Raw genomic sequence first — 27631 nt, forward strand, 5'->3', positions numbered from 1 at the left:
AAGCTTGCTCTCTGCATATTTCCTCTGATGCCCCCTGCAGCCAGCCAGCCACAATTCCACTGTGAAGAAAGAGACAAGGCCAGTAGAGGAACAGGGGAAGGGGGTCTCCAGTGACATCTAGTGAGGTCAGCGGCCATCCAAACTTCTGGGAAAGGCTGGGTCACCCCCGGGGAGCTCTCATGGAACCCCAAGTTTCCCTGGATGGGAATCTTTCCCCATGAAGGGAAAACAAGAATCACTGGAAAAGACCACCATGACAGGAAAAGTGAAAGGCAGCAGGAACAGGAGACCCAACAGGAGCTAGACTGCTGGGCTTTGCTGAGACCTGTTTAGAATTTACCTCCCAGCAGGATACTCATTCTGCAAACCCTTTATGACGCTGAGGTTCAACCAAAGCAGATATTCTCAGCCTGGCTGCCGGCTGCCAGTGACTCATTCGGAGACTCTTCGCTCTGGCCACAATCCGCACTGTTGAGCAGCTTACGCTCCCAGGGAAGTAGAACTGTTGAGCTTGCACTGAGACTTCCGGACCTGGTTCAAGCGTGCCATGGTATCTGCAGATTAAACATGCAGTGTTGCCAGGATCCAGCGGAGGGTCGAATCCTCCATGAGTGCCGGCAGTCGCAATCCCTCCTAGATGTCCTTCTGCCCTCTCTTCTCTTCTCAGGGTGGGGGCCACGGCTGAGTGGTCGAGAGGGTATTTGGCATGCAGTAGGTCCCAGGTTCAATCCCCACCATCTCCAGTGAAAAGGAACAGGAAGCAGGTGATGTGAAAGACCAGTGCCTTAGACTAGTGGTCCCCAACCACCGGGCCATGGCTCCCTCTCCCCACCCCCCTCCCGCAGTAAGAAACTTCCCAGGCCGCAAGCTTGCAGCCTGGCAAGCTTCTTACTGTGGGAGGGAGGGGAGAGGGAAGCAGAGGCACGCACGCGCAATGCGCACGTGCGGCCGGACCGCGCATGGCACATTCATGCGTGCGCGGCCCGGCCGCACATGCGCAGCATGCGCAGCTGGGCAATCGCCCTCCCTGCTGCCGCCGGTCCCCAGCCTGAAAAAGGTTGGGGACCACTGCCTTAGACTCTAAAGCAGGGATAAGAGAAGGCTAGTTTGGGCTACTGTGTGTGTTAAGTGCTATAAAGTCACTTCTGACTTATGGTGGCCTGACGCATTAATGACCTTCGGATTGTGCTGTCTGTGCTTGGGTCCAGCACACTGAGGCAAGGCAATTCTGGTAGAGGTCTGCAGAGAGCAACAAAAACAAGAACCTGAGTTGGGTCTGTGCTTCAAACATGAAACACATGCAAGATAACTTGGGATAAAGTCCCTTCTTTTATTTTGGCTAGAGCTCATAGAAAAGCGGGGGGACAGAGTTTCTGGATTAAGGCTCTGTTTCGTGTTCTTCATCGGATAAGGTCTGAATCCACATCACTCGGCCAATTTAAACACACTGGCAAACCCTGGCCCCCGAGAGGTACGTTTGGCCTCAACCAACATAGTACCTGGTGGAATGAGCTCCCGGGAGAGCTGCGGGCCCTCCAAGAGCTGGAACAATTTCGAAAGGCCTGCAAGACGGAGCTCTTCCACCCGGCATTTGGTTGGGGCCAACCACGAGTAACATTATCCAAGCTGGCCCCTCCTGCAAGGAGCTCCCCTGAGGCAAAGGGGAGACAATGTGCTTCAGACATGAGCACTGTGACGGAAGATTAGAAAGGTAATTAATTAAGAAGTTTTCTATTCTTATTTTAACACTTATGTTTTAAATGTTGTATTGTGAAACCAGCCCCAGCTGGCTTGCCAGGAGGGGGTGGTATAAACCCCCCCAAATAAACAAAACATGATCCAGGGGGTCTGTCTTCGTTTGAGTCTCCTGGTTTTCCTGCTAAATTCCATTCTTCCTGCCATGATTTGGACTTTTCCTGTGACCTTTTCCTTTTTACTATGTGATCAAAGTATGATAGTCTCAACTGAGTTCTTCTAGCTTGTTGGAAGAGTTCTGGGTTACTAAGAATGCTATAAAGCATTATATAAACCAGAGTCTTATCTCACTTAAGAGTAACATGTGCAGTCCTTTGTGCAGTGGTGAAGACACTAAAAACAGGGCATTTTCTCTAAAGAGGGCATTTGGTAACACTATAACATGTATCATTACCTGGACAATACCTGCTTTAAGAGCCAACCTTCTTGCTTGTATGTGTCACACACGAATGAGCCTTAACAATGAGAAATCAATATTTCTGGTTCATGACAGCTTGTGCCACAAACGTATGTCTTCAAGAAGCTTTTGGCTGCAACTGACTGATATGACCAGCGGTAGTCAACCTGTGGTCCTCCAGATGTCCATGGATTACAATTCCCATGAGCCCCTGCCAGCATTTGCTGGCAGGGGCTCATGGGAATTGTAGTCCATGGACATCTGGAGGACCACAGGTTGACTACCCCTGGATATGACTACCCCTCTCTGAAATTCCACGTTGTGACACAAACCCAGGGCAGGAAGCTCTTTGCCTCCTGGATTTTGCATGAACTTCTTCCTTGTGACAAATCTAAACACTAATAACCCCCAAGAGAACATGAACCAATTCTTCCTCCTCCACCCAGTCTTCCAGGCATTCCTGAACAAAAGCATATTTGTTTATAAATTTCAAAATGAGCAAAAATTTAAACAAAACATACCTGCAAAACTCATACCTGCAAAAGTCTCTTGATTTCCTCATTGAAAGGAAAAACCCATGACAAGTATAAAGTTTGACAAATCTTTAACAATTAAAGGTATCCCCTGTGCAAGCACCGGGTCATGTCTGACCCTTGGGGTGACGCCCTCTAGCGTTTTCATGGCAGACTCAATACGGGGTGGTTTGCCAGTGCCTTCCCCAGTCATGACCGTTTACCCCCCAGCAAGCTGGGTACTCATTTTACCGACCTCGGAAGGATGGAAGGCTGAGTCAACCTTGAGCCGGCTGCTGGGATTGAACTCCCAGCCTCATGGGCAGAGCTTTCAGACGGCTGCCTTACCACTCTGCGCCACAAGAGGCTCTTCTTTAACAATTAGCTGCTCTTATATTTGAACAGCGGCCACCTGGGTAGAGCTGGTCTGGCCTCTGTTTCCGGTCCACGGGCCAATCAGGACTGTGTGCATCCTTATTGGCCCGTGGACCAGAAATAGAGGCAGGACATCCCCCGATGAACCTGGCGAGGGGCAGCCTGCCTGGCAATCACCACCAGTCTGCCCTTGACCGCTGCCAGGAGAGGAGGTCGGTGGGCCTGGGGTAGGGGGTGAGGGACAGAAAAGATTTTCCTGGCCTGGAAATGCCCGTGGAGCCTTGGAGAGGCCACAGCAGACCCTTTCAGGGCAAGGGGAAGGGCTGGCAGGTGTGTGTGAGGGAACGGGGATGCTAGTGCCCGTTGTAATTACAGATACAATAGGCTTTAAGTCAAGTAATATTTCTGCTATCCAGCTGGAACAACTGAAGTTAGGTAGGTCTGAATTAGCTGTAATCAGGGACTCCAGTTGGTCTGAACCAAAAGAACCAAGTTTGAGTCCAGTGGCAGATTTAAGACCAACAAAGTTGGTCTTTGGATGGAGGGGCCAAGGATTGGCCCTTCGGGCCAGGACTGACCAATTGGGAGGCGCAAAGCGGCTCCCCCCCCCACGTGAACCACATTCGGCCCCCGTCCGCCATTGCCATGCTGCTTGCTGACACGCCAGGTAGGCCCTCAGGCCCTGGGAGGCGGGGGGGGGGGAGGGGAGGCCTCGGCTAGCCTGGGGCAGGGGCACCTTCTCCACCACCCGAGCCGCAGGCTTGCTTTCCGGGCAGCGGGGAAGGCCTGTAGCCTGGGGAGGGGAGGCGGCATTGTGCTTCCTGGGCCTGTAGCCCGGGGGAGGCGCCAGCCTTCCCCGCCACCCGGGAGCGCACCTGCCACCTCCCAGAGGCGGCAGCTGTGCTTCCCGGGCGCCAGGGAAGACCTGCTAGTGCCCGCTGTATTTTCCATACAGCGGGCTTGATTTCTAGTCCTAGAATAATGGAGTTGGAAGGGACCTCATGGGTCATCTAGCCCAACCCCCTGCACTATGCAGTTCTGGTATAAGCTTCTGAGTTCCCACACACTTCCTCAGATAGAAATTAGATCAACAGCCTGATTCCAACTATTTCCTAATCAGCACGCTTAGGAGCGCAGGATCGTACTGACACCAATAAACGCGAGTCATGCTACAAATGCAAAATATTTACTGAAATATTTATTCATATATTTCTACATTACACTGTACATTATACTTCTTCATTTTCTTAATATAGTAAAAAAAAAAAAACACTTGCATACTAGAAAAGCCCCCCCATCCCCACTTACTACAGCAGGCCAAAGCAACCAAAAGCTACAAGAGGGTATATTTTAAAAGGCTGGTGCAATTTAACCCTCAGGCCCTGGCTGCTTCTCTTATGATCAAAGGGAAGGAGGACTGCAGGCAAAGGAGTCCAAGGAGCAAAGAGAAGTTTGATTCTTGGTTCCTTTTGCCTTGCTAAACAGAGGATGCTGGCCCCGCATGTTCTAGTCCCGGGAGCTCTGGCCAGAAAGACACGACTAATTGTCGTCTGGTGGTAGCAGCTTGGCATCGTGGGCACTTCTTAGCAACCTGGGAAAAAAGCAAAGGGGCAGCAAAGGTCAGAAAAACTGAATGCGAAAATCAGTGTTGGCTTGAAAATTCCCAAATGCGGTTAGCATTGCCTCATGTATCTCAATTTATTCCGAGTCCAGTAGCACATTTAAGACCAACCAAGATTTATTCAAAGCATGAGCTTTCGAGTGCAAGCACTCTTCGTCCGACTAAGAACTGACCATCATGACAGAGGGGATATATAAGCGGAAGTTAATCTTGTTACATTAGTAAACTGTGTCACAACATCCAAACGGAGGTCTTGTTTATTTTCTCTGTGCAAGGGCAATTAAGGAAGTAATTACAGAGTTGGAGATGTTGGATCAAAATAAAGTCTAGCAAACTAATTGTGGCAGAAGGATGAAAATCTATGTGGGCAGTAGAGGTTTAACTCTCGGAGTTGTTCTCCTGTCCTCTCTGATACCCGTTCAGAGATTTCGCCGAAAGCTGCCATCTGTTGTTCAGTGTTTCCTTAGAAAAACATTCCTTATATGCCGCTTTTCCCTACCCGAAGGAGGCTCAAAGTGGCTTACAGTCACCTTCCCTTTCCTCTCCCCACAACAGACACCCTGTGAGGGAGGGGAGGCTGAGAGAGCCCTGAGATTACTGAAGAAGAAGAAGAGTTGGTTCTTATATGCCGCTTTTCCCTACCTGAAGGAGGCTCAAAGCGGCTTACAGTCGCCTTCCCTTTCCTCTCCCCACAACAGACACCCTGTGGGGTGGGTGAGGCTGAGAGAGCCCTGATATTCCTGCTCGGTCAGAACACTTTTATCAGTGCCGTGGCGAGCCCAAGGTCACCCAGCTGGCTGCATGTGGGGGAGCACAGAATCGAACCCGGCATGCCAGATTAGAAGTCCGCACTCCTAACCACTACACCAAAAGGGTCACCAACGTGGTGCCCAAGGGCGCCTGATGATACCCACCAAGTGTTTGTAGAATGCAGGTAGGGGTCCAGCAGGGCTCTTGTCTGGCCACTAACATAATCTGCTTCCACCAGTTTCTGCGTTATTCTCTCCCATCTCTTCCTCATTGTATTTTCAAATTACCCCTCTCTTCCCCTGCACTTGGACTACTTCTTTGTATGTGGGACCACCTCCTGCAGCAGCCACCTTGTGGTCTGCTGTGCCCCCTACAGTAGCCGTTTTGCAGTTGTAAACATCCCCCCCCCCCCAAGTCTGTGTCAGCATTCTGAAAATGTCCAGTGGCTCAAAAAATCTTGGGGACCCCTGGCTCAAGAGCTTCAAAGGGTTTGGGATCTGCTGGAATCCAAGTGATGTCAGCCTGCAGCCATGGAACCAAAAGGCAGTCTTAGGGTACAAAGAAACTGCAGAAGAGGAGGTTGAGAGGGGACACGATTGCTCTCTTTGGTGTAGAGCCAGCTTGGTGTAGTGGTTAGGAGTGCGGACTTCTAATCTGGCATGCCAGGTTCGATTCTGTGCTCCCCCACATGCAGCCAGCTGAGTGACCTTGGGCACTGATAAAACGGTTCTGACCAAGCAGTGATATCAGGGCTCTCTCAGCCTCACCCACCCCACAGGGTGTCTGGTGTGGGGAGAGGAATGGGAAGGAGACTGTAAGCCGCTTTGAGCCTCCTTTGGGTAGGGAAAAGCGGCATATAAGAACCAACTCTTCTTCTTTAAGTATCTGAGAGCTTGTCCCTTGGAGAAGGGCAGGGAAAGGTTCCTGTTGGCAGCTGAGGATGGGACCCGCTGTCATGAGCTTAAACTATGTGTAGAACACCGGATTATTTTTCTTTCCAGACCCTTCTCTGAGAACATGTTTCATGCTGTTGCGCTTAAAACACATTATTAACATTAACGAAATGCTGGTATCTAAAAGTCCCTTACCCTGAGAGACTCTGCACATGCTCAGCTAAACACCTCAATCCACTGAGTATGTGCTCCTTTACTGTGAGTGACCTAGAAGGACTCCAGAAACCATGATTGAGAGATGACTCTCACGATGCTAAGACAACTAGTTATTCTCTTCAATATCATTGCCCTCAGAGGACCTAAATCACTGCCAGATTTTTGTACCCGTCCCTAATTCACACACCATGATATTCTATCGACAGCCCGATTTTGAATTTTTATTCGTTTTACTCTGTTTTACAGACTAGCTTTATTGTTTTTACAACTAAGCCAGGCTTTCTCAACCAGGGTTTTGTGAAACTCTGAGGTTTCTTGACAGCCTTGGAAGGGTCTCCCAAATGGGTGGGAGTTTTAATATATTTTCCAAATCTGATGCATGCACACAGCTACCCTTCCCAACATTATTCTGCATGATCCTGCCGCTTCTGGGGTTTCTTGAAGCTTGAAGAATGTTTCAGGGAGTTCTCAATGGTAAAATGTAGAAAAAGGCTGATTTATGCCAATAAAGATACTGAATCAGGAAATTTTTTTTCACAGTCCGAGTTATTCAGCAGTGGGATGGGCTGCCTAAGGAGGTGGGGAGCTCCCCCTCACTGGCAGTCTTCAAGCAGCGGCTGGACAGATCCTTCTCCTGGATGCTGGAGGCTGATCCTGCACTGAGCAGGGGGTGGGACTAGATGGCCTGGATGGCCCCTTCCCACTCTAGGATTCTAGGAGTCTAGTTCAGTAGTGGAATGGGCTGCCTAAGGAGGTGGAGAGCTCCCCCTCACTAGCGGTCTTCAAGCAGCGGCTGGACAGATCCTTCTCCTGGATACTTGAGGCTGATCCTGCACTGAGCAGGGGGTGGGACTAGATGGCCTGCATGGCCCCTTCCCACTCTAGGATTCTAGGAGTCTAGTTCAGCAGTGGAAGGGGCTGCCTGAGGAGGTGAGGAGCTCCCCCTCACTGGCCGTCTTCAAGCAGCGGCTGGACAGATCCTTCTCCTGGATGCTTCATGCTGATCCTGCACTGAGCAGGGGGTGGGACTAGATGGCCTCCATGGCCCCTTCCCACTCTAGGATTCTAGGAGTCTAGTTCAGCCGTGGAAGGGGCTGCCTGAGGAGGTGGGGAGCTCCCCCTCACTGGCCGTCTTCAAGAAGTGGCTGGACAGATCCTTCTCCTGGATGCATTGAGCAGGGGGTGGGACTAGATGGCAAGTAGGGCTCCTTTCAACTGTGTGATCCTCAGCCTTTTTATTTCGCTTAGAACCAGGAATTCGTTCAGCTTAGTTCAGCAGTGGAATAGGCTGCCTAAGGAGGTGGTGAGCTCCCCCTCACTGGCAGTCTTCAAGCAAAGGTTGGATACACACTTTTCTTGGATGCTTTAGGATGCTTAGGGCTGATCCTGCGTTGAGCAGGGTGTTGGACTGGATGGCCTGTATGGCCCCTTCCAACTCTATGATTCTGTAATTCCAGAACAGCCTTCTCCCTCCCTCCCTCCCTCCCCAGCCAATATAAACCACAGTGTGAACCAATTCCCATAAAGGTGCTTACTAGAAACATAAATAACCGAGGAGGAAATGCAGAGCTTGCAGACAATGGGAATGTTCTTGGCCAGCCAAGGGGGGAAAAAACCCAAATTCAGATAACAAGCCTGACATCTCTGTTCCTGCTTCCTTGGTACAAGTCTAGCATTGGAAAGGAGGAAGCAAAAATGTACTGGAGACATTCCTGGTTAAGAGGCAAGCTTCTGCTTCTGGGAACAGCCGGGCCTCTTTTGATGATGTGTCTCTCAGCACCAGGAACACTTAAATCATATCCTTGGCCACTAAGGAATCTGCTTTCTGCAATGGGGATAATCCTTCTTACCTCCTGGCTTGGATCTGTCTTCTGTTTTGCTGTGCTCTCAGCTTTTGCTCATGCAGCTGCTTTCTACAAATTGAGTCACAGGTGTTTAGAATCATAGAATCATAGAGTTGTAAGGGGCCATACAAGCCATCTAGTCCAACCCCCTGTTCAACGCAGAATCAGCCCTAAGCATCCTAAAGCACTCAATGCAGGATCAGCCCTAAGCATCCTAAAGCAAAGGATGCTTTTTACCCTGTTTCCCAGAGAGGGTAAAAGGTAAAGGTATCCCCTGTGCAAGCACCGGGTCATGTCTGACCCTCGGGGTGACGCCCTCTAGCGTTTTCATGGCAGACTCAATACGGGGTGGTTTGCCAGTGCCTTCCCCAGTCATTACCGTTTACCCCCCAGCAAGCTGGATACTCATTTTACCAACCTCGGAAGGATGGAAGGCTGAGTCGACCTTGAGCCAGCTGCTGGGATTGAACTCCCAGCCTCATGGGCAAAGCTTTCAGACGGCTGCCTTACCACTCTGCGCCACAAGAGGCTCATGATCCCACAGAGGGACAGGTCTGTGTACTTTCCCTGTTCCTGACAGGGCTGCCAAGACAGTGCAGTGGTGACACAGCTTCCAAGCAGCAGGTTCCCCTATAGTTCCTCCCCCCAACAGTGACAGAATAGTGCAGTATCGATATAGCATTACATCAAAAGAGTGTTATAGCGATATAGCATTACATCGAGAGTGTTATAGCGCTACAGCATTACATCAAAATACTCATCCAGTTCTTTGTACTCCCAGCTTTCATGTAAAAGGAAAAAAAATCTCTAGCCCATTCTGTTGCAGAGATATGCCCCCCCCCCTTTTATTTCTGCAAGGAAAGGGGATAGAGCTGTAACTTTGTTTTATTTAACAAAAGCTGGACATTCAGAGATCCTGATGCATTTTGGTATGTCACACAAGATGATGCAGTCATCAAAAACCGAGTGGCTCAATAGTCATATGTATTCCAATAAACTTGACTTCAGCCGCACTAAATGTATTTCAGTCTTTCCTTTAATTTGGAAGAAACAGTACATCTTCATATTATATAGCGATGTAAGATGAAAAATATCTTCACTTTAACATTGTAGAGCTGAGTAAGAGAACTAGCAACCTAGAAAAGAACCGGTTGCACAAGTCTTCCTCAGCTCATTCATAAATCACACAAAGGCATATTGAGCAAAAACCCATGTTTCTAGTAAGCGAGTCAATGATCCCTTTTCGCTGTCTAAGACAGTGGTCCCCAACCCCCGGTCCGGAGACCGGGACCGGTACGTGGACCAGTCAGTACCGGGCCGCGGCTCCTCCTCGTCCTCCTCCCCAGCTGCTGCCTCGGGTGCTGCACTGCCACTCTGTCACCGGCTCACCTTTGGTGCTCTCCAGTGGCTGCCATGGCAGGGGCTCACCCTCGGTGTGACACTGGGCAGCTGCTGCTGGCAACACCCCCCAGTGGGTGGTGGGAAGTCAGGGGCACTAGTGGGAAAGCAAGCGGAGCAGGGGCTCAGGCAGCGGTGACATCCCTCAGCATAAGACTACCCCCCCCCCCCGGGCCTCAGTAAAATTGTCAAGCGTTGACCGGTCCCTGGTGATAAAAAGGTTGGGGACCACTGGTCTAAGAGACCATGTGTTCAATTCTACTTTGTCTGCTTGCATGTAATTTATGAATGCGCCGAGGAAGAAATTGTTCTGGTATATGGCATATTGATGTAACACTATTAAATTGATTTACTGCCCGAACTTCCACAGCTCCGCAGGGCCTGCAAGAGGGAGCTCTTCCACCAGGCATCCGCTTGAGGCCGACCGACTCAGAACCCCTGCTGGTCCCCCCAGACGCCCGCCCATGACTCTCCCAAAGTTACTGTTAATTGCTATTTATATCATAAATGTGGTTTTGTAATCTTTGGATGCTTTATTGAAAGTTGTTTTGATGTTATAGCCTGTATAATGTTCCGTGTAAGTTATAGAATGTTCAGTGTAAACCGCCCAGAGCTGCAAAGAAATGGGCGGTATAGAAATCTAAATAAATAAATAAAAACAAATAAATAAAAAAGGAGAAAAACCCTTTGCAGGAGGAAGAGGAAATGGCTACTGCGGGGAAAATGGCTGCCGTGTGGGTCGGACTGGGAAAATCCAGAAATTTCCATCACCATGGCAACTGCCCAGGCCTCACTGTGATCTTCCCCAAACTTCAGAGCTAGGCACGTTTGACAATAATCAGAGAAAATCAGAGAGATGAATGGGGAAGCAGGAAGAAGAAAAAGCCCAGTTCCCTAACGGCATCGAACTCACGGCAAATAACCCATGTGGAAACAACCATGTTCTTAGCGGAAGGGCACGGAAAGCACCTCTGTGACGATAAAGGAAGAAGCCAACTTCTCAGACCAACATGCACAATAAACAGCTTGCACATGTGCTCCTATGACTAAATGCTTCCGGTGAGTGAACCGCATCAAGCGGCAACCTGTATATGATGCCGTTTGCTCCAAAGGGTAGCCGGTTCCGAAATTCCAGGAGAATCGGGGCCGGGGATGGAGGGGGAACGAAGGAGTTACCATTCCAGGGGGTGGCAACCCAAGCAAAGTGCAGCTGATGCGGAGATGGCAAGAAGTGGATACACACTTTTCTTGGATGCTTTAGGATGCTTAGGGCTGATCCTGCGTTGAGCAGGGGGTTGGACTAGATGGCCTCTATGGCCCCTTCCAACTCTATGATCCTATGATTCTATGGCCTGTATGGCCCCTTCCAACTCTATGATTCTATGGCCTGTATGGCCCCTTCCAACTCTATGATTCTATGATTCTATGACCTGTATGGCCCCTTCCAACTCTATGATTCTGAGTCCGAGGTAGGGAGGGGGAGCAAGCAGGGGAGGGGAAAAGTGGCATTCAGTCCTCACCTGGGCCAGGCAGGTCAGAGACAAGACAAGGAGGTTTGCTCTACTTAGAGAGAGCCACTCTTTCGCTGCGACTGGAGAAAACCGCCTATGCTTTAAAGAGGCATGTTTAAACCACCCAGGCCTCCGTCAGAATGGCAACTGATGCCATTTTCTTAATTTATGGGCAGTGGAGCTGCTTAGAGGAAGAGCTTGGTCCATGTGGCCCATTTCACTGGTAACCCCTATGGCGAGGGTGGCCCAGCTGTGGCTCTCCAGATGTCCATGGACTACGAGTCTCATGAGCCCGCCGGCAGGGACTCATGGGAATTGTAGTCCATAGACATCTGGAGATCCACAGTTTGGCCACTCCTGCCGTGGGGCTTCCAAGGCAAGAGATGTTCAGAACTGGTTTGCCATTGCTTGCCTCCGCGCCATTATCCTCACCTTCCTTGGAAGTCTTCCATCCAAATACTAGCCAAGGCTGACCCTGCTTAGCTTCTGAGATCTGACAAGGCTGATCCAACTTGTCCAATCCAAGTCAGGGGTGAATTCACAAGGTCGCCATGACTTGGAAGCAACTTGTCAGAACTTAACACACAAACATACACTCAGTGTTGTGTAGACCAGGGGTAGTCAACCTGTGGTCCTCCAGATGTTCATGGACTACAATTCCCATGAGCCCCTGCCAGCATTTGCTGGCAGGGGCTCATGGGAATTGTAGTCCACGAACATCTGGAGGACCACAGGTTGACTACCCCTGATCTAAGGCATCTGCGTGGCAAGTTCCAGAGAAGCAGCGGCATTTGCTGGCAGGGGCTCATGGGAATTGTGATCCATGAACATCTGGAGGACCACAGGTTGACTACCCCTGGTGTAGACTGTCATCTGGGAATCTCGGGTTCAAATCCCAGTCCCACAAAGCTTACAGGGTCATCCTGGCCTGCGGCTCACTCTCAAGTCTTTCCTTTTGTCACCTGGTTAGCACAGTCACTTACGGTTGGGGATCAGAGGCAGGCTGCAGAGGCAGAGCTGTCCACAGCTTCAGGAATGACAACCAGCCAGCTGGCCAAGGAGAAGGCTGGAACCCATTCAGCAGGGAGCTGTCCATGCCAGACACCAGCTGCTTCTGCAGGAGCCCTGTTTTTAAGCTGCACTGGCGTGTGAATTTAATCCTGGATTTCGGCTTGGGTGCGCATGGAATGAATTATTGTGTCGTATTCAATGCACACAGAGCTGAATGTGTGAGGTCAACCCCATAGTCCATTTCTGCTCAGGACTGCCGCTTTTATTGCACCAGGGGACCTGGAAGAAACTATGGGCCATTCTGCACAATTACCAAAGTTGCTAAATGTTTGCAGTATGCAGAAACGCTATATTTAATAGAGGAATTTTGTCATTCTGCATACCTTCAATTCCAGTGGAATATTGAAGTCCCAGTAGCGTTGTATTTATTCCCCACAGGTTTCCGGTCTCGCCGGAATCGCAACAAAGGAGACAATATTTTTCTGCACTTCTTCCCACCCCTGTGCCGTCAATCAAACAGAACAGTCAATAAACTATTGTGTTCGTGCTCCCGAAAAGCCCCTTTCCCTTTAAAAACTGTTTTTTAAAAACCCAAACACACCAGTAGCAATGAATATTTGTTCATTCATTGTCTCAGAAAGACCTTTTTTGCTGGCGTAGGAGCTGGCGCTTAATCGTTTACACGCTCTTCAAGTAAAAAAAAAAAATCCCCCCCCTCCATGGGCGCAATTTCTGGCCGAAATTACAGGCAGTGTTGAACAGGGAGCTGCTTGGAAATTTTAAAGACAGAAGGGAGCTTTTTTTTACCGTTAAGCACTTCTGTGGAGGGACTTCAAGTGCAGAAGCCTCGCTTATTCGTTGCTTTCGCCGGTTTAAGGGGGGAAAATGGTGATTGCGTCTCTGGAAGCTCGGGGGCGAGAGCTAGGGAGGGACATTCTTTCTACCGCTACATTGTGAACGCACATGTCTTTTTCGGATGTGTTGCAGGTTGTTCTCAGGAGTCAAGTGTTTAAGGATTTTTGTAGATTTCCCGAAAAGCACTACAACGAAGCGATTTTTGCGGAGTGTCGCAGATTGTGTACGACGTCATGCGGAACGTTCAATTAATAGCATTTACCAAAGGTAAGACTTCGGCTACATTTAAGTCGTGCGGAATGGCCCTATGAATTCTGGAGACAGAAAGGTCCACCTGGAAATGAATGCGTCCTGTTTTGCCACTTCCACCAAATCACCAGGGCCCCCAGTGGAGGATTTTCCTATTGCCTCCTGCTAGGCCCCTCTTCACCAGTAGTACTGGGGGCCGAACCTGGGTCCTCCTGCATGCCAAGCAGAGCCGCGACCTCTTCCTTATTTGAGGCACAAACCCCCTCAACCCTGCACACGCTTAGTACTAAAGCTGGTGAAGTGAAGTAGAAATCTGTCAACTTCACAAGCCGAGCACACCGTTTAAGGCATCTATCTTGTGAAAGTCACATCTCTATAACCGTCTTAATCTGGGACAGAATGCGGCCACCAGGGTCCTTACTAAGACTCCTTGGAGGGCTGACGTTCAGCCGGTGTTGAGAGAACTACACTAGCTACTGGTCTGCTTCCGCATCAAGTTCAAGGTTTTGGGTTTAACCTTTAAGGCTCTTGTCTGCTTATGCCCCCCGCAGGGCTCTCCGCTCTGCAAATAGGAATCTGTTGGTTGTCCCGGGCCCCCGGGAAATCCACCTGGCCTCAGCTAGGGCCTTTTTGGCCTTGGCCCCAACCTGGTGGAATGAGCTCCTGGAAGAGCTAAGGGCCCTGATGGTAGAGCTGAACTGAGAAACCCCGGAAAAAACCCAATCTATATACAATTGTGAAAAATTGATCTTTACATCGTTGGTCAGTTTTGGTTTAATTTCTGTGACAGAACCCTTGCATAATTTTAGGGTTGGGGGTCACCGCAACATGAGGAACTGTATTAAAGGATTGCAGCATTAGAAAGGTTGAAAACCACTGAGATAAAAAAGAAAGGTAAAGAGAGGGCCAAAAGAGGAGTTGGGCAGCCTTTTTCAGCTGCTGGGTAATAGTTTTTCACACGCAGATGGTTTGATTTGCTGTGCAGTACCTTTAATATTTTATTACCGCTGCCTTTTGATTGATTTTTATTGGTTGTGTGTGTATTCCCTGAGAAACAGAGAAGCACAAATAACTTTTAAAAAGTGCTCCCTCGTAGGTGACGGCATTCCACAAACCCCCATCCCACCCTACAAACGGGATACTCTGGGGCTAGAAGTGAATCACTTCAAAGTTTACAGATTCTTAGAAATCTGGTAAATATGACGACCCACGAGAAAAAATGTGCTAGATTAAATTCAGGCAGTCTGCCAGCGTATTCTGTGTTCAGCGGGCTTTTCTAAATGTCCTAAGCATTGTAAAATGAACAGACTCCCAAGGGAAGCCTTAAAAGTTTAAAGAATGCTGCATAGCAAGTTTCATGGAAAGGAAAGATCATGTCTTTTATTATGACTACCATATTCTGAACTTTGAGAAGTCAAAAATTGTGGTTTTGGGAAAGCCTTGGAAGCCTCTTAAATGGAACGTAAGAGGTAACAACATTGAACAAGTTAAAAGCTTCAAATACTTGGGAATATTTTTTCACCATAATGCAAATTGGGCTACACAAAGGAAATATGCAATCGTGTCTGCAAAAACTAGTGCCCTGGCAATCACACGTTTCTTCTACACCAGTGGAAACCAGTACGTGCCAGCAGCCCTCAAAGTATTCAATGGGAAACTAAGTGCCCAACTGCTCTATGGCATCCCTATTTGGATCAACGATTTTAACCAAGCGGTCGAAAGTCTCCAATCTGTCTTCCTTCGTAAAATCTTTGGGACCCCGAACTGTGTCTCTTACGCAGTCCTATGTCTAGAAACCAGCTGAAGACTATTGGAAACCAGAGCATGGTTGTTAACAATCAAGTTCTGGCTTTGCATTCATCTTAGATCTGACCCCAATAGTCTAATTTCCCTCATGCTATCTGGACATGAGTCATCTACTTGGTTGAGACACATTGAGGGGAAAATTAAATCTATAGGGATATCTTTAGACTCCTTGTATCTGATATCTGAAAAGACTGCATTTAATTCAATTAAACGCAGACTGTTAGACATAGAACTGCAGGGACTTAGCAGTAAAGCTAGAAACGTTTGCTCGCCATTGAGATTGGGGATCTCGCCAAGCTCTCAGCCCCTAGCTGCATACTTCTACCATCTAATCATCCCGCAACAGCGTAGAGCATTCATGTTAGCTAGAACTAATGCTCTACCTTCTGCTGTTCTATATGGGAGATTTTAACAGATCCCGTATTCAGCTAGGTTGTGCCCCTGTGGACAATGCTGTATAGAATCAATTACACACGTTTTCTTCCATTGTCCATTTTATTCTTCGATCCGAGCTAAATTTCTTAACTCACTGCTGTGTAAAAGAGAACTGCATTCGGATGAACGAAAGACTCAGTTTCTTTTGACATACCAGAACCCTGATATAACTGAACCAGTTGCAAAGTTTTTACATCTTGCCATGAGAAATCGTGAATGTATTATGTCTAAAGCATGATCTCTGCCTTTGTTCTCACTAGCAGTGGATCCTTTTGCACTTTCCCTTCCTATATGGTACTTTTATATGCTATTAAAGGCTTGTTGTTGTTGTATTATGACCACCATAGCTGTAACCTTTTGACTGTACTGTTGACGTTTTTTAACAAGACCAGCTTGGGTTTCCTGGGTTTAACAAGACCAGCTTGGGTTTCCCTACGGCTTGCGGGGGGGGGGGGGGGGGAGGCAAAGGCATTTTAAAGGCCTGAAGGAGCTTGGTTCAGCTTGGGGAAATGGTGGGGGTGTGCAACAGGAGTCCCCCCCTCCCCTGCACAAGAAGCCTGAGCCCTTTATCCAAGGTGGTGGAGACAGGTGGGAAGAAGGAGAAGCCAGTGTGCTTGTAACCCTCTGGCCGGACACACTGGAGGGGGGTGGAGCAAGGGGGAGCAGAAATGGGTGCAGACAGGTGGGCAAGAAAGTAGGTACTTCTGTCTGCACCCTATGTGAGGCACGCAGGTGGGCGAGAAGATCCATTTTGGGAGACAGTGTGCTCTTGGTGGCACATTATAAGGTCAAGCGGTCCGGCAAGAGTCTTGCTCACCAAGCACGGGGGTGACGGGTGAAATAAGGACACCCCACAAATCTTGTGGGCTCCAACCTACGATCTGTCATAAGCAATGCTTCCTTTAGCTGAAGTCAGTTGGTGAAACGGATGACCCTGCGGCTTCCAAGAAGTCTATTGTGCATAGGTGGAGAAGTTGAGAGATTCTCACCCAGGGTCCCTGGGGTTGCATGAGAGCTCCCCAGGGGTTATGCGGCCTTTCCCAGAAGTTTGGATGGCCGCTGACCTCACTAGAAGTCACTGGAGCCCACTTCCTGTTGCTCTATTGGCCTAGACTCTTTCTCAACAATGGAAAAATGGAAAGATCCATTGATGGATGGCCTTTCACCACCTCTGGGGTTCCTTGAAGCCTGGAAAATATTTCCTCCATGGTCAAAAGGTTGAAAAAGGCTGGAATAGGGCATTTAATGGGAACCAGTAAACTTAGAAATCAGTACCACTGGGGAGGGGGGGGGAGAGAGAGAGGCTTCCCTCAGCTTATTGCAAAAATGGTTTTTCTCAGCTTTCCCAACAGCATTTCCATTTAAAGATTATTTCGCCAAATTCTTGCTAAGATGGGAAGATGACCAATCAAGAACATTTGCTAATCCTCAGCAGAACGTTTGCTTCCTGGGAAATAACACTCACTTTCTTTTAAGAATAACTCGAGATAAAGGTGCTCGTCTTGTGCAATGACCTGTTGGTCAAATAAATTAGCAACTGACCTCCCCATTACCCAGAAGCTCCACCGCAATTTCCGAACCAGATTACCGGACTGCAGAAAATGTTAATCTATACAATAAAAAAGTGTCCAGTAGCACCTTTAAGACTAACAAAGATTTATTCAAGGCGTGAGCTTTCGAGTGCAAGCACTCTTAGTCACTCGAAAGGTCACGCCTTGAATAAATTTTTGTTGGTCTTAAAGGTGCTACTGGACTCTGATTTTATTGTGCTACTTCAGACCAACACGGCAGCCCTTTTGAATTAATCTATACAAGTAATCTATCGCAGGGATACTCAACCTGTGGTCCTCGAGATGTCCATGGACTACAATTTTCATGAGCCCCTGCCAGCTTGCTGGCAGGGGCTCATGGGAATTGTAGTCCATGGACATCTGGAGGACCACAGGTTGAGTACCCCTGATCTATCGGGGTGGTGGTGAAGTTAAGGCACAGTTACAAGAAGCATTCTGTTCTGCCATTAATGCTAGATTCAAGTCCAGGAGAATCTCGGGAGACCAACCAGATTTTCATTTTTGACTTGGTGACTTCCTAGGATGCTGCTGGTTTTCTTTATAAAGTCCTTAAAAAAATATCTTAGAAGATAATACTCCTGAAGAAATTATAAAGCTGCCCCACACTCCAGGCAATAAATGGCCCAAGCCACAGCTGAGTTTTAAATGGTAAATTGCAGGAATTGAAGGTTTGCCTCTTTAAATTTAGAAGCAAAGGGAATGCCGCTGAAACAGTTTGCAAGTGAATTCTTTTGGCCATAGCTCCATTTTATAGCCGTGCTGCGGATTAGCCCGCCCGCACCCCTTTTAAGATAATTCCATCAAGTTATGTGCTCGTTGTAGCGTTTCTGTAAAACCAAAAAAAAAAAGAAACCAAAACCCAACCTGAACAGAAGTCTGGAACCCAAAAGCTGAGCTGCAAAATATTTTAAAAATCATTACAAATATCTATTAAACAAAGGGCACTGATAAAATGAGAGCCAGTTTGGTGTAGTGGTCAGGAGTGCGGACTTGGCATGCCAGGTTCAATCCTGCACTCCCCCACATGCAGCCAGCTGGGTGACCTTGGGCTCGCCACGGCACTGATAAAACTGTTCTGACCGAGCAGTGATATCAGGGCTCTCTCAGCCTCACCCACCTCACAGGGTGTCTGTTGTGGGGAGAGGAAAGGGAAGGCGACTGTAAGCCGCTTTGAGCCTCCTTCAGGTAGGGAAAAGCGGCATATAAGAACCAACTCTTCTTCTTCTTCTAAAAACAAAGTAAAAACAACACATATCTAACTGCACAAGACAAAATAGACCAAATACGTTTCGACCCCCAGGGGATGATATTATTATTATTATTATTATTATTATTATTATTATTATTATTATTATTATTATTATTAAGATTTAGATTTATTACTCGCCTCCCCCCGTAGTCCTCAGTGGTCAAACTATTGTGTGAAATGCTTTTTCTGACACACATGGAAATGCACTCTTGATGTAGAGTTAGGCAAAAGCTGAGAGTGGGGGCCTCAGATGATACATATTTTAGAAGGGGGGCTTTTGAAACACTAATTGGAACTACGCCTAGCAGATTCTTCCTTGCCGCCCAGCAAGCCTTTAGATTTTGATCTTGTACAAAAGAGCATTCCACACCATAAATTGACCCCCGAGGAAGACTCCTCGGGGGTCGAAATGCATTTGGCCTATTCTGTCATGTGCAGTTAGATGTGTGTTGTTTTTACTTTGTTTTTAAGACACTGTATCAATGCACTTTGTTTAATAAATATTTGCCGCATTTCTGCAATCAGAAACGCACGGCCAGCAGAGCTGCTTAGGCCATTAAGTGGAAGCCACATGCTCCATTCTATCTTGAGCAATTTACCTATGTCCTGACTCAACAATGTTGTACATTTCCACCCTGCACCACATGACTGCACCACCACCAGTATTCTAATCCTAGAACTCCAGACTGTACACGGCCTCCTTGCTCAGAGGCCAACCAAATTTTCGGGGTATAAGCTTTTGAAGAAGAAGAAGAAGAAGAGTCGGTTCTTATATGCCGCTTTTCTCTACCCGAAGGAAGCTCAAAGCGGCTTACAGTCGCCTTCCCATTCCTCTCCCCACAACAGACACCCTGTGGGGTGGGTGAGGCTGAGAGAGCCCTGATATCACTGCCCGGTCAGAACAGTTTTATCAGTGCCGTGGCGAGCCCAAGGTCACCCAGCTGGTTGCATGTGGGGGAGTGCAGAATCGAACCTGGCATGCTAGATTAGAAGTCCGCTCTTAACCACTATACCAAACTGCCTGCTCATGTTTAGTTTACAATCCACAAGTACCCCAAGGTCTCGTTCACACACAGTGTTACCTAGAAGCGTATCCCCCATCCAGAAATGCTTTTCATTTTTCTGACCCAGATGCAGAACTTTACACTTATCTTTATTAAATTGCATCTTGTTCTCAAGTATATTTTTCGAAACACGTTAAACGTTCATGGCATATGGTTTCTTGAAAAAGAGTTGGGTTTTGTTTTTTGCTTTTTTGAGAGAAAGTTGGTTTTGTCTTCCGCTTTTCACTACCTGAAGGGATCTCAGAGCAGTTTACAATCTCCTTCCTTTTCCTCTCCCCACAACAGACACCCTGTGAGGGAGATGAGGCTGAGAGAGCCCTGATATCACTACTTGGACAGAACAGTTTTATCAGTGCCGTGGCCAGCCCAAGGTCACCCAGCTGGCTGGATGTGGGGGAGCGCAGAATTGAACCTGGCATGCCAGATTAGAAGTCTGCACTCCTAACCACTACACCAAACTGGCTCTCGAGTCAACACTGACGAAAGGTATCTGATGAAGGGAGCTTTGGCCAACCTTGAAGACTTTCTTCCAGCTGCACTCGCTGCCAAGTCTATTTCTGAATCCAGTTCAAGGAATTGGTTTTGACCCTTAAGGCTATACGTGGCCTGGGTCCTACCTATCTGTGGGACTGCTTATCTCCTTATGCCCCCTGCAGGGCCCTTTGCTCTGTGGGTATGAATTCATTGAGTGTAATGGCCCCCCGGGAAGCAAACCTGGCATCAACCAGGGCCAGGCCTTTTTGGTCTTGGCCCCTACCTGGTGGAATAAGCTCCTGGAAGAGCTAAGGGCCTTGCTGGAACTCTCTGGGTTCCACAGGGCCTGCAAGATGGAGCGCCAGGCTTTTGGTTGAGGCCGGGCTGTATACTGGGTCCTTCCCCCCAACGAATGGGTCCTTCCCCCCAAGGGGTCTACCATCACCCCCAATTTACATCGGGCGGACAGAGCCGGGGATAGAGGAATGAAAGAAAATGGGCCTATTGTGGGTTATTGTGACTGCCATCTATCTTGTTTTTATCTGGTTCATGTGTTATGCTGTGTGTTATATACTGTATTTTATATTTTATTATATTTGTGAGCTGCAAAAAGCCAGCTTGTCTGGGAGTGGCATGACTGAAGTCAAATAAACAAACAAACAAATAAATAAATATAAATACAAAAATAAAGATAAAAGCTTTTGCCCTAAAGAACACCTTGGTTTCTGTACTCCAATCCACTTCAGATCACGAAAGCTGATCCCGGGAATTAAACTTGGTTGGTCTTAAAGGAATCACTCTCTGAAAGTGCCATAAATGTGACACTGGTAAATATGGATAGATTCAGGTGAGAAGCCATGTCGGTCTGAAGCAACAGAACTAAGTACGAGTCCAGAGGCACCTTGAAGACTAGCAGAAGTCCTAATCTAGGTATAAGATTTGGTGTGCGTGCACACACCCTCTGTTAGATTCAGGTGGGTAGCTATGTTGGTTTAAAGCAACAGAACAAAGCATGAGTCCAGTGGCACCTGGACAAACAGCCAAGTTTAATTCTGGGTATACATTTTTGTGTGCAGATATCTGAAGACGTGTGCATGCAAATGAAAGCTTACCCTCTCAATTAAGCTTTATGGGTCTTAAAGGTGAATTACAGAATCCTAGAGTTGGAAGGGGCTGAAGAGGCCATCCAGGCCAGCCCATTGCTCAGTGCAGCATCAGCCTCCAGCATCCAGGAGAAGGATCTGTCCAGCCGCAGCTTGAGGATGGTTAGTGAGGGGGAGCTCCCCACCTCCTGAGGCAGCCCATTCCTCTGCTGAACTAGACTCATAGAATCCTAGAGTGGGAAGGGGCCACGGAGGCCATCTAGTCCCACCCCCTGCTCAGGGCAGGATCAGTCTCAGGCATCCAGGAGAAGGATCTGTCCAGCCGCTGCTTGAAGAGGGCCAGTGAGGGGGAGCTCCCCACCTCCTTAGGCAGCCCCTTCCACTGCTGAACTAGACTCCTAGAATCCTAGAGTGGGAAGGGTCCATGCAGGCCATCTAGCCCCACCCCCTGGTCAATGCAGGATCAGCCTCCAGCGTCTAGGAGAAGGATCTGTCCATCCGCTTCTTGAAGACGGCCAGTGAGGGGGAGCTCCCCACCTCCTGAGGCAGCCCCTTCCACTGCTGAACTACTCTGACTTTAACTCAAGCGTCAGTAAATATTGAGACCCCTAAGTCACAGTTGTTTTGAGAACAGGAGAAAGCAAAACCTAACCCCCCCCCCCCAAAACAAAACAAAAAAAATACTGAAGCCAACCTTGAAGACTTTCTTCCAGCAGGGAAGGCAGCAACAGAAGCCACACAACTGACACTGAAATGGTACGCAACCGTCCGACTGGCATGTAACACACTTGGGTATTTCTAATACAGAAAATAAAGAAAATTAAGAGACAGACCAGAGAGCTCCTTGAGACCCTTCCTTCTTTTGTGAGTCATCCTGAGATGGAATGGGCTGTTTGGGGAGGTGGGGAGCTCCTTCTCTGGCAGCCTGTAATTAGCGGCTGTAAGAACACTTGTCAGATACGCTCCAGGCTGATCCTGCATTGAACAGGGGCTTTTTGGGGGACCGGATGGCCTCTATAAAGGTAAAGGTAAAGGTATCCCCTGTGCAAAGCACCGAGTCATGTCTGACCCTTGGGGTGACGCCCTCTAGCGTTTTCATGGCAGACTCAATACGGGGTGGTTTGCCAGTGCCTTCCCCAGTCATTACCGTTTTACCCCCAGCAAGCTGGGTACTCATTTTACCGACCTCGGAAGGATGGAAGGCTGAGTCCACCTTGAGCCGGCTGCTGGGATTGAACTCCCAGCCTCATGGGCAAAGTTTTCAGACGGCTGCCTTACCACTCTGCGCCACAAGAGGCTCTGGATGGCCTCTATGGCCCCTGCCAACTATATGATTCTATGGCTTACGGCCCTCATATGCATCTCTTTCCGAAAGCCTCTGTAGGATAACTCAGTGGCTAATAGCCAAGGTGACTGTGAGGAACCTCCACATTCAGAGGCACTAAACCTCTGAATCCCAGAGCCAGAAGGCAACACCAGGGAAAGGCCTCGGTCTATATGTACTGTTGTTGGTAGTCCAAAGGAACTTGTGCCCTAATGTTGGCACCTGTGTGAGAGACAATGGTGGACTGGATGGACCCCTGGTCTGACCCAGCAGGGCTCTTCTGGTGTCCTTAGGAAGGCCTCAGCCTCTCTGCCCTGTTGCTGGCCCTCCAGAGGAACTGGCTGGCCCCTGTGTGAGACAGGAGGCTGGACTAGATGGACCCCTGGTCTGACCCAGCAGGGCTCTCCTGATGTCCTTAGGAAGGCCTCGGCCTCTCTGCCCTGTTGCTGGCCCTGCAGAGGAACTGGCTGGCCCCTGTGTGAGACAGGAGGCTGGACTAGATGGACCCCTGGTCTGACCCAGCAGGGCTCTCCTGATGTCCTTAGGAAGGCCTCGGCCTCTCTGCCCTGTTGCTGGCCCTGCAGAGGAACTGGCTGGCCCCTGTGTGAGAGAGGAGGCTGGACTAGATGGACCCCTGGTCTGACCCAGCAGGGCTCTCCTGATGTCCTTAGGAAGGCCTCGGCCTCTCTGCCCTGTTGCTGGCCCTCCAGAGGAACTGGCTGGCCCCTGTGTGAGACAGGAGGCTGGACTAGATGGACCCCTGGTCTGACCCAGCAGGGCTCTCCTGATGTCCTTAGGAAGGCCTCGGCCTCTCTGCCCTGTTGCTGGCCCTGCAGAGGAACTGGCTGGCCCCTGTGTGAGAGAGGAGGCTGGACTAGATGGACCCCTGGTCTGACCCAGCAGGGCTCTCCTGATGTCCTTAGGAAGGCCTCAGCCTCTCTGCCCTGTTGCTGGCCCTCCAGAGGAACTGGCTGGCCCCTGTGTGAGACAGGAGGCTGGACTAGATGGACCCCTGGTCTGACCCAGCAGGGCTCTCCTGATGTCCTTAGGAAGGCCTCGGCCTCTCTGCCCTGTTGCTGGCCCTGCAGAGGAACTGGCTGGCCCCTGTGTGAGAGAGGAGGCTGGACTAGATGGACCCCTGGTCTGACCCAGCAGGGCTCTCCTGATGTCCTTAGGAAGGCCTCGGCCTCTCTGCCCTGTTGCTGGCCCTCCAGAGGAACTGGCTGGCCCCTGTGTGAGACAGGAGGCTGGACTAGATGGACCCCTGGTCTGACCCAGCAGGGCTCTCCTGATGTCCTTAGGAAGGCCTCGGCCTCTCTGCCCTGTTGCTGGCCCTGCAGAGGAACTGGCTGGCCCCTGTGTGAGACAGGAGGCTGGACTAGATGGACCCCTGGTCTGACCCAGCAGGGCTCTCCTGATGTCCTTAGGAAGGCCTCAGCCTCTCTGCCCTGTTGCTGGCCCTCCAGAGGAACTGGCTGGCCCCTGTGTGAGACAGGAGGCTGGACTAGATGGACCCCTGGTCTGACCCAGCAGGGCTCTCCTGATGTCCTTAGGAAGGCCTCGGCCTCCCTGCCCTGTTGCTGGCCCTCCAGAGGAACTGGCTGGCCACTGTGTGAGACAGGAGGCTGGACTAGATGGACCCCTGGTCTGACCCAGCAGGGCTCTCCTGATGTCCTTAGGAAGGCCTCGGCCTCTCTGCCCTGTTGCTGGCCCTCCAGAGGAACTGGCTGGCCCCTGTGTGAGACGGGAGGCTGGACTAGATGGACCCCTGGTCTGACCCAGCAGGGCTCTCCTGATGTCCTTAGGAAGGCCTCGGCCTCCCTGCCCTGTTGCTGGCCCTCCAGAGGAACTGGCTGGCCACTGTGTGAGACAGGAGGCTGGACTAGATGGACCCCTGGTCTGACCCAGCAGGGCTCTCCTGATGTCCTTAGGAAGGCCTCGGCCTCCCTGCCCTGTTGCTGGCCCTCCAGAGGAACTGGCTGGCCCCTGTGTGAGACGGGAGGCTGGACTAGATGGACCCCTGGTCTGACCCAGCAGGGCTCTCCTGATGTCCTTAGGAAGGCCTCGGCCTCCCTGCCCTGTTGCTGGCCCTCCAGAGGAACTGGCTGGCCCCTGTGTGAGACGGGAGGCTGGACTAGATGGACCCCTGGTCTGACCCAGCAGGGCTCCCCTGATGTCCTTAGGAAGACCTCGGCCTCTCTGCCCTGTTGCTGGCCCTCCAGAGGAACTGGCTGGCCACTGTGTGAGACAGGAGGCTGGACTAGATGGACCCCTGGTCTGACCCAGCAGGGCTCTCCTGATGTCCTTAGGAAGGCCTCGGCCTCCCTGCCCTGTTGCTGGCCCTCCAGAGGAACTGGCTGGCCCCTGTGTGAGACGGGAGGCTGGACTAGATGGACCCCTGGTCTGACCCAGCAGGGCTCTCCTGATGTCCTTAGGAAGGCCTCGGCCTCCCTGCCCTGTTGCTGGCCCTCCAGAGGAACTGGCTGGCCCCTGTGTGAGACGGGAGGCTGGACTAGATGGACCCCTGGTCTGACCCAGCAGGGCTCCCCTGATGTCCTTAGGAAGACCTCGGCCTCTCTGCCCTGTTGCTGGCCCTCCAGAGGAACTGGCTGGCCACTGTGTGAGACAGGAGGCTGGACTAGATGGACCCCTGGTCTGACCCAGCACGGCTCTCCTGATGTTCTTAGGAAGGCCTCGGCCTCTCTGCCCTGTTGCTGGCCCTCCAGAGGAACTGGCTGGCCCCTGATGGAGGTGGGAGGCTGGACCAGATGCTCTATTGGTCTAATCCAGCAAGGCTCTCCTGATGTTCTTAGGAAGGCCTCGGCCTCTCTGCCCTGTGGTTGGCCCTCCAGAGGAACTGGCTGGCCCCTGTGTGAGACAGGAGGCTGGACTGGATGGACCCCTGGTCTGACACAGCAGGGCTCTCCTGATGTTCTTAGGAAGGCCTCGGCCTCTCTGCCCTGTGGTTGGCCCTCCAGAGGAACTGGCTGGCCCCTGTGTGAGACAGGAGGCTGGGCTGGATGGGCCCCTGGTCTGACCCAGCAGGGCTCTTCTGGTGTCCTTAGGAAGGCCTCGGCCTCTCTGCCCTGTTGCTGGCCCTCCAGAGGAACTGGCTGGCCCCTGTGTGAGACAGGAGGCTGGACTAGATGGACCCCTGGTCTGACCCTACCGGGCTCTTCTGGTGTCCTTAGGAAGGCCTCGGCCTCTCTGCCCTGTTGCTGGCCCTCCAGAGGAACTGGCTGGCCCCTGTGTGAGAGAGGAGGCTGGACTGGATGGACCCCTGGTCTGACCCAGCAGGGCTCTCCTGATGTCCTTAGGAAGGCCTCGGCCTCTCTGCCCTGTTGCTGGCCCTGCAGAGGAATTGGCTGGCCACTGTGTGAGACAGGAGGCTGGACTGGAGAGACCCCTGGTCTGACCCAGCAGGGCTCTCCTGATGTTCTTAGGAAGGCCTCGGCCTCTCTGCCCTGTTGCTGGCCCTCCAGAGGGACTGGTTGGCCCCTGTGTGAGACAGGAGGCTGGACTGGATGGCCCCTGGTCTGACCCAGCAGGGCTCTCCTGATGTCCTTAGGAAGGCCTCGGCCTCTCTGCCCTGTTGCTGGCCCTCCAGAGGGACTGGCTGGCCCCTGAGTGAGACAGGAGGCTGGACTGGAGGGACCCCTGGTCTGACCCAGCAGGGCTCTCCTGATGTCCTTAGGAAGGCCTCTCTGCCCTGTTGCTGGCCCTCCAGAGGGACTGGCTGGCCCCTGTGTGAGACAGGAGGCTGGACTGGATGGACCCCTGGTCTGACCCAGCAGGTCTAATCTAATCCGGTGTTCTTAGGAAGGCCTCGGCCTCTCTGCCCTGTTGCTGGCCCTCCAGAGGAACTGGCTGGCCACTGTGTGAGAGAGGAGGCAGGACTAAATGGACCCCTGGTCTGATCCAGCAGGGCTCTTCTGAGGTTCTTAGGAAGGCCTCGGCCTCTCTGCCCTGTGGTTGGCCCTCCAGAGGAACTGGCTGGCCACTGTGTGAGAGAGGAGGCAGGACTGGAGGGACCCCTGGTCTGATCCGGCAGGGTTGTCCTGATGTTCTTTTGGAAGAAAGGGCTTCTAATGGACTTATATACACTTACTATTTACTGGAGGCAGGACTGGAGGGACCCCTGGTCTGACCCAGCAGGGCTCTCCTGATGTCCTTAGGAAGGCCTCGGCCTCTCTGACCTGTTGCTGGCCCTCCAGTGGAACTGGTTGGCCCCTGTGTGAGACAGGAGGCTGGACTAAATGGACCCCTGGTCTGATCCAGCAGGGCTCTTCTGAGGTTCTTAGGAAGGCCTCGGCCTCTCTGCCCTGTGGTTGGCCCTCCAGAGGAACTGGCTGGCCACTGTGTGAGAGAGGAGGCAGGACTGGAGGGACCCCTGGTCTGATCCGGCAGGGTTGTCCTGATGTTCTTTTGGAAGAAAGGGCTTCTAATGGACTTATATACACTTACTATTTACTGGAGGCAGGACTGGAGGGACCCCTGGTCTGACCCAGCAGGGCTCTCCTGATGTCCTTAGGAAGGCCTCGGCCTCTCTGCCCTGTTGCTGGCCCTCCAGTGGAACTGGTTGGCCCCTGTGTGAGACAGGAGGCTGGACTAAATGGACCCCTGGTCTGATCCAGCAGGGCTCTTCTGAGGTTCTTAGGAAGGCCTCGGCCTCTCTGCCCTGTGGTTGGCCCTCCAGAGGAACTGGCTGGCCACTGTGTGAGGCAGGATGCTGGACTGGATGGACCCCTGGTCTGATCCGGCAGGGTTGTCCTGATGTTCTTTTGGAAGAAAGGGCTTCTAATGGACTTATATACACTTACTATTTACTGGTGACAGCGGTGCAATATCAGAGTCTGTCGGTGGTCGTACCCAGCTGGAACTGCCCACTGTTTTGTTCTTCTGTGATTCGGAGCAGACTGTGGGGTGAGGAGCACTTGGGGCCTCCTTTGGTGCTTGACTCTTGGAGGAGCCTGTTGGAGACATTTCACGGTTACATGGGGGGAAAATGGACCAGTGTTTTTGTGCAGCCTCACCTATGTAGGTTCATCAGTAGTCAGTACAGTGTAGTGGTTAGAGCAGCAGACTTAGGAGCTGGGAAAACCAGGTTTTAATCCCGACTTTGCTGTATATGGACTGCCTGTCCTAAACCCTGGGCTCCCCAGGCCCCACCCCACAAATCTAGAGACATTTCCCAACCCAGAACCAGCCCTTCTGCTCA

General features: G+C 50.8%; 1 protein-coding gene across 4 annotated transcripts in view; it reads right to left on the reverse strand.

Moving 5' to 3' along the window:
- Positions 1-4222: 4222 nt before the first annotated feature.
- RTEL1 (regulator of telomere elongation helicase 1) overlaps positions 4223-27631 on the reverse strand; it is a 126542-nt gene continuing 103133 nt past the window's right edge. Inside the window, exons 35-38 of one of the 4 annotated variants that reach the window (XM_077335948.1) lie at positions 27234-27383; positions 21784-21887; positions 8370-8432; positions 4223-4630 (exon numbers count right to left, since the gene is read on the reverse strand). In XM_077335948.1, the coding sequence (XP_077192063.1) occupies positions 8418-8432; positions 21784-21887; positions 27234-27383 (269 nt within the window). In that variant the 3' untranslated portion in view covers positions 4223-4630; positions 8370-8417. The remainder of the gene's footprint in view (positions 4631-8369; positions 8433-21783; positions 21888-27233; positions 27384-27631) is intronic. The other 3 variants (XM_077335947.1, XM_077335949.1, XM_077335950.1) reach the window with 3 other exon arrangements.

The sequence above is a fragment of the Paroedura picta genome, chromosome 4, assembly GCF_049243985.1.
Source record: "Paroedura picta isolate Pp20150507F chromosome 4, Ppicta_v3.0, whole genome shotgun sequence".
Lineage (NCBI taxonomy): Eukaryota > Metazoa > Chordata > Lepidosauria > Squamata > Gekkonidae > Paroedura > Paroedura picta.